Genomic DNA, 6,845 nt, shown 5'->3' on the forward strand with positions numbered 1-6,845 from the left:
TTGCCCGTCCGAGGTATGGCTATGGTCCAGTCCCACGTGGAGGCTATACCACGGTGCACACCGTGTTCAGGGTTGTGTCAAAGCGCACGGCCTTGGCCTCCGTGGGCTTTAAGTTTGTGTCGTACATGGGGTTCTCGAAGGAAGCCTGTCCGTTGCTGTTCTCGTGGCCGGCGTAGCCGTTGTACTGCGCTTTTGGTCTCGTTCTAAGAGGAAAAGAGGCGAGAGGTGATCAGGGCCCTGGTTTCAAGAACAAAGGACCGAGTGCCCGGCCGTCAAGTTAAGATACAACCAGAAGGGCTGTTTCATTCACGTGTGAGTACGTGTAGTTCCGTGAGCTTCTCCTTTTAAAGGGCGAGAGAAAGAACACAGGAGGAGACGTGCTGAGGCCTCCTTCCCGGGGTCAGACACGCCCTCACATGGGCGAGAGGGGGCGCCTGGCAGGCCCGCTGACAGGGGGGCCCCACCCACAGCCAGGGCGCCCTATGACCCTCCCACTCCCGTTGAATGAGGTGGGGGAGAGAATGTTCCTGAACAGCATGGCTCCCGGGGGTCCCTGGAGGCCACGAAGGGCACAGGTGACGGCGTAGGAATGCCAGACTCTTCCTGGCTGCACCCTGTCTGTTGGGGGTGGGTTTCTTGGAGAATCTCGGCGGGGAGGTGCTTGTAAAATGCACATGAAAAGGAGAGACGTCCCTGCGGTGAGGGGAGGTTTGGAGAAGGGGGTGGGATAGGTTTCTACCTGCACTAAGTTCTCAGCTGGTCCCCAGCAGAAACCTGAGATCGGGCTCGTCCGGCTTGTGTGCAGGGACTCGCTTCTCCGGGAAATAATTAGTGAGCTCAGAGGCGCCCCTCTTTAATTCTGGGACAACCACTGAGACTCCTCTCCCCGGGGCACAGCTTTAAAGCAAGGACACTGCCAGCCAGGAGAGAGTGGGCACGGCCTTGCGAGCAGCCATTACAATCTAATTCTGCAGTTTCATTCTTACTATTTTTCAAAAGAGCATAAGGACACATTTTAAAAGCCGTTTCCTGTGTCACTAAAATAAATAAAACCACCCGCTCACACCAGCGTGGGTTTTTCTTTAAAGCCAGAGTTAGGTAGAAGTATCTATAGTCGATAAATAAATATGAGACACATTTAACATGCCTTAGTCTTATTTCATGGGATCGTGATTTTTGTTACTATCTGTAAGGCGTGCTACTATCCCAAATCGTATTTTACAGTGCGCTGGCCACGCCAAGTTCCTCCACGTAACACGTTCTGCCTGGAGACAAAATGTACATGGATTCATATGTCCTTCAACATTTATTTTTGTTTTTTTTTGACATCCATGTCAACCCCAAGGAAAGGAGCAATTTCATTTTAAGCTTTTTTCTCCAAGTTTTGACGTTTTCCTGTTAATATGTAGTTGGAACACTTTTTTCAAGATCTGGAACGTGCGATATTTCTTAGTACAGAGTAATGACTCAGTTTGCATTTGTTAGAGAAAGAAATAAATCAACAATTTATAAATCACTGTTGAAAGCTGCCATGGAGACCCCGGTTCGGGCTTCCCCCGGAGGGGGGATGCCGCCCCATGGTCCTGCCACCTGGCCGTGGCGCGTGAAGGTAGAAATACCATCCTCTCAATGGACATGAGACATAGCATGTTACTCCTAATCCCATCTTTCTCCTAGTTTATCCTCAGAGGCGTCTCCCTGGGAACGCGTGGCAAAGAAAGAAAGCAACGCCGCCTCCACGCAATGGCCTGACTGGTGGTTCCGCTGCCGGGAGCATCATCCTGGGCGCCAGGAGGTGGGCGTGGGATCCTGGACAGGCACACACCTGGGTGCGTGTTTCATTCCTGAGCGGGTGCCTGTGGGCGGCCACCGATGGATGTTTCTCTCAAGCTGATGTCTCTCTCTCTCTTCTCTCTCTCTCTCTTCTCTCTCTCTCTCTCTCTCTCTCGTCAATAAACATAACCTTGGGTGAGGATTAAAAAACCCCAAATCCTTGCCAGTGAGCATTCTCGATGTCAGGGAGAATACTGTATAGCGACAGCAAATTCTGCATGTGAGTGAGAGGACGGGCACGCGCCACACCACCACGGGCGCACAGAGGCGTACACAGAGGCGTACCTGTGTTTGTAGAGGTAAAACGCAAACCCTGACAGGATGAGAGCGAAGAACGGGACCAGGATGGCGGCTGCGACGGAGCCGCTGCTGGTGCCCAGGTGGCGGTGCGCAGCGTCCTGGTCGGAGCTCAGGGTGTCTGGAAGAGAAAGGGATACGTCCTCACGCTCACACTCACACGTGCAGTTTACATTTTAGGCATTCGTCCTCACGCTCACCCTCACACACGCAGGATACCTTTTAGGGATTCGTCCTCACACTCACACACGCAGGATACATTTTAGGGATTCGTCCTCACGCGCACACGCACACGTGCAGTGTACATTTTAGGGATTCGTCTTCACGCTCACACTCACACGTGCTGTTTACATTTTAGGGATTCGTCTTCACGCTCACACTCACACGTGCTGTTTACATTTTAGGGATTCGTCCTCACGCTCACACTCACACGTGCTGTTTACATTTTAGGGATTCGTCTTCACGCTCACACTCACACGTGCTGTTTACATTTTAGGGATTCGTCTTCACGCTCACACTCACACGTGCTGTTTACATTTTAGGGATTCGTCTTCACGCTCACACTCACACGTGCTGTTTACATTTTAGGGATTCGTCTTCACGCTCACACTCACACGTGCTGTTTACATTTTAGGGATTCGTCTTCACGCTCACACTCACACGTGCTGTTTACATTTTAGGGATTCGTCTTCACGCTCACACTCACACGTGCTGTTTACATTTTAGGGATTCGTCTTCACGCTCACACTCACACGTGCTGTTTACATTTTAGGGATTCGTCTTCACGCTCACACTCACACGTGCTGTTTACATTTTAGGGATTCGTCTTCACGCTCACACTCACACGTGCTGTTTACATTTTAGGGATTCGTCTTCACGCTCACACTCACACGTGCTGTTTACATTTTAGGGATTCGTCTTCACGCTCACACTCACACGTGCTGTTTACATTTTAGGGATTCGTCTTCACGCTCACACTCACACGTGCTGTTTACATTTTAGGGATTCGTCTTCACGCTCACACTCACACGTGCTGTTTACATTTTAGGGATTCGTCTTCACGCTCACACTCACACGTGCTGTTTACATTTTAGGGATTCGTCTTCACGCTCACACTCACACGTGCTGTTTACATTTTAGGGATTCGTCTTCACGCTCACACTCACACGTGCAGTTTACATTTTAGGGATTCGTCCTCACGCTCACACTCACACACGCAGGATACATTTTAGGGATTCGTCCTCACACTCACATGCGCGGGGTACGTTTTATAAAGGGAAGCGCATTCTTCAAAAAGCTGGAGTTTAAGCCCATAAGGACCAACTGGTCCTCATTGGAAGGACTGCAGTTCATGGACATCTTTCTGACCAGGACCTGCCCTCCGCCAGAGGCCAGCATGGTGCCCTATGACCCCTCCCACTCCCGCTGAGCAAGGCAACGGGTCTCACACTCCGACCTGTGCCCGTGGCTTCCGCCACCTGCCTTAGCAGAGGGCACCCTGTGGCGTCACCTCTGCAGACGCGGGCGCATTTTCTGTCCTCGCCCGTTCTCAGCTCAGACCCGCAGGTGCAGGTCATGGAAGGGCCTGACCGCCCCGGTCTCTGTGCAGAAGGCAGTGCGCTCCCAGCGTGTGAGTGTGTGTGTAGATTCAAAATCCACGGCAGAGCTCGGGAGCTCTCAGTGGAACACAGCTCTGCCTCAGCGGGCCCCCTCTTTCCGGTCCATCTTCTGGCTGGAGACAATTAAGAGGTCGTTTGTTTTGCCCATAAAACAGGGCTTGGCCCTCACTCTGAACTGAACGGACGTTTTTCAGTCAATCCTCACACACAGACGTTCCTAGTTCGGTGAGTGGGAGACTCGCCTGGGGCTCAGATCATTGCGTGAAGCACATCGCTGTTCCTGACCATAAGCTCGTCTCACACGAGAATGGAGGTCACCTATTCAGTCGAGCTGGTGTTCTGTTAGGTTAGAACGCCCTGGGGACACGCAGAGGGAAGTGGCCGGAACGAAGGGAGAGTCCAGGTCGGGTCATCTGATGACTGAGCTCCGACACCTACAGAGTCTGTGGGGCGGGCCTGGGAGGAAGTCAGGGGCAGGTGTCCCAGGGCGGGAGGAGGGCAGCTAACGACACATCCAGTTAGAGCCAGAGAATGTGCCCACACTGCGAACACACGCAGCTCTAAGGCCTCTGTAGCTAACGCTTCTGCTCTACTCCCCACCAAACATACATGGCCCAGCTTACACAGCATCGCCTACGCGTCTGGAGTGGCGGGAGAATTGCAGTCTTTTATGGTTAATTAACCTTTCTGATTGGGGTTTTTTAAAAAGTGTGATGATATGCAGGTTGGTGCCTTCCCTTGGGAATCCCGCAGTCTGATAAAGATCTCACCAGTGGCAAGGAATTCACCTGTGACAGCATCACGAGGTATTACCGCCACGTGCCTCAGGGAGGCGCTGTGCTCCCAAGCCTAATGGCCCTGCTCTCTAGCCGATGACCACACTCACATGGCACATCTATGGTGGTGGCTGCTGCGGCTCAGAGGACGCGCGGCCGATTCATTAGGAAAGTGTGAGCCCTCTTCTGTGTCAGCAGCGACGGGAGTGACGGCGGCTGTCATGTGGACAGAGCTTGGGCGCCAAGCAAATGCTTGCACCGTGCCTCATCTTCCCACCCGGGAACCGCTTCCCCCGGGAGCCTGTAGCCGGAGGAGCAGCACGGGGCTCCCCTGGATGCAAGAACAGCAGGTTTTCTCCCCTGTAACTCCCAGGGTAAAACTCGAGCAGCAGAGAAGGGATCGAGAACGGACGAGGGCCCGTCGGTCTGTCCGTCTCCAGTGAGCGTTCCCTCACACATGTCCGGGCGTCTTTCCGCGTCATGTATGGCCCTCGCGGCTGTAATGAGGTCCCCGGAATGAAACCACTGCTTTCTGCTTCGTCTCACACGCCACACGATCACGTGCTGAGGCGATTCCTCCATGGTAGATGTGTGCCCTGATGGAGGTTACTCTCATCTCAACTACTAGGAGCTCCGTCAGACTCTGCTGAGCAGGCAGAGGACCGCTCTGACCCGTGTCTGTTACAGATGCGAAGGGCGCACTGGCCGGGCGCTCGGCTGGTTGGAGTTCCGCCCCCTGCACCCCAAGGTTGTGGGTTTGCTCTCGGTCCGGGCAGGAAGGGAGGCAGCCGACTGACGTTTCTCTCCCCGCGCCCCCTTCCCCTCTCTCTAAAAATCAACAAAAACATATCCTTGGGTGAGGATTTAAAAAAATTCTAAAGATAGAATTGCTCTCATGGGATAGGCGAACCTGCCCTGATCTGAAGGGGGAGGATTAGTTGTGTCCTCCTTCTGTACGAAATGGCTAAACAGAAAAAAATAAAGTAAAATATAGAATTGCCGGATGAAAGAGTTTTGCCAAATTGTCCGAATCTACTCATCACAGCTCCCACAGCAAACACCGAGGGCCTCTCTCACCCCGCACACGGCTGAAGCCTTTGCCATTTGCTCACTACCCGCCCTCCCCTCCCCTCTGCGTCTGTATATACTTTCCGTTGCTGCTTGGCGGCTTCTAGTTACTCTGACTTACAATTTTCTTGGTGACGGAGTTCGATGGCTTGTCTGAATGAGTGTTACCTTCCTCTCTCCCCGTTTTGAACCTCTCCACGCGGCAAGGACATGAATGCCACACCTGTGTGCTCACTGCACCCCCGCTGGGCACTGTCTCGCTGGCGCTCACTTGGCTCTAACACGTGCCCGTGGCTCCCTTTGGTTTTTCCCTTCAGGGGTCCTGGCCTTTCTCGTGATTTCTCAGCACAACCCCGTGAAGGCCACCTGGCCTTGGAGAGCAGCCCGCAGCTCACCTTGCCTCTCGAGCTTGAATTTCCCGAAGTCTTCCCCACGGACGTCCCCTTGGAAGGTGAAGCCTCCTCTCTCGAGCCCCGAGGAGACCTGGTGGGGGGACAGGAGGGAGAGGCACAGGGGGACTGAGGGCCCCTGTACCCCCCATACGGCTGCTGTGTTCTCTTTCAGGGGTCACAGGCCTTCATGTTCTCCGCTCCTCACAGTGGCACTTTCCTAGTCACCCTCTCACACATACGGCTGTGAGTTCAACTAACAGACACGTCCGCTCCCTGTGGCCTCCCACGGGGTGGTAACTGTACAGCCTATTCCTCGGCCAGCCACCCCTGTGCAGGGGACAGACACCGGGTTCCCACAGAGCCCCAGGGCCTGACACTCGCTTCCTGCCACGACCGAGGGCTGATGGGCAGCAGGCGAGGCTGCGTGCCCGTCAGGCAGAGAACCAGAGAACAGCTGTTAACTTGCAAAGAAGCTACGGACTAGCCTGCTCGCCTGGCAGCGGCACCGCTAGGACGCTCCGAGTGGCGCCAAAGGCCTTGGAAGGAGCTGGTGGCCACTCCCAGGGGCGCGGCGGCAGTGAGCGCAGGGTCTGGTCTCCGCCATGCGCTGCCCGGTCCCTGCAGCCACAGCCCGCGTGCTCCGGGCCCAGCAGTTCCTCGTCTGGGGACTCGGGTTTCTTGCAGCATAAGCGGGGGCCCGAGGGCCCGAGGGCCACCGTGCTCATTCCCGTCAGAGGCCTTCAATTATATTAACGTTGGAAACCAAAGCGGATGGGCGGGTTTTCAGCACAGACCCTCCTGCACGGCTCCTCTCAGACGTGTCCCCTGCCCCGCACCTCTGCAGTCAGTGACACTCAGAA

General features: G+C 54.5%; 1 protein-coding gene across 1 annotated transcript in view; it reads right to left on the reverse strand.

Moving 5' to 3' along the window:
• Positions 1-6: 6 nt before the first annotated feature.
• Positions 7-6,845, reverse strand: part of CSMD1 (CUB and Sushi multiple domains 1) — a 710,708-nt gene continuing 703,869 nt past the window's right edge. The window contains exons 68-70 of the mRNA XM_015570591.1: positions 5,989-6,076; positions 2,119-2,251; positions 7-203 (exon numbers count right to left, since the gene is read on the reverse strand). Coding sequence (XP_015426077.1) covers positions 44-203; positions 2,119-2,251; positions 5,989-6,076 — 381 coding nt within the window. The 3' untranslated portion in view covers positions 7-43. The remainder of the gene's footprint in view (positions 204-2,118; positions 2,252-5,988; positions 6,077-6,845) is intronic.

Source organism: Myotis davidii, unplaced genomic scaffold (assembly GCF_000327345.1).
Source record: "Myotis davidii unplaced genomic scaffold, ASM32734v1 scaffold807, whole genome shotgun sequence".
NCBI classification, from domain to species: domain Eukaryota; kingdom Metazoa; phylum Chordata; class Mammalia; order Chiroptera; family Vespertilionidae; genus Myotis; species Myotis davidii.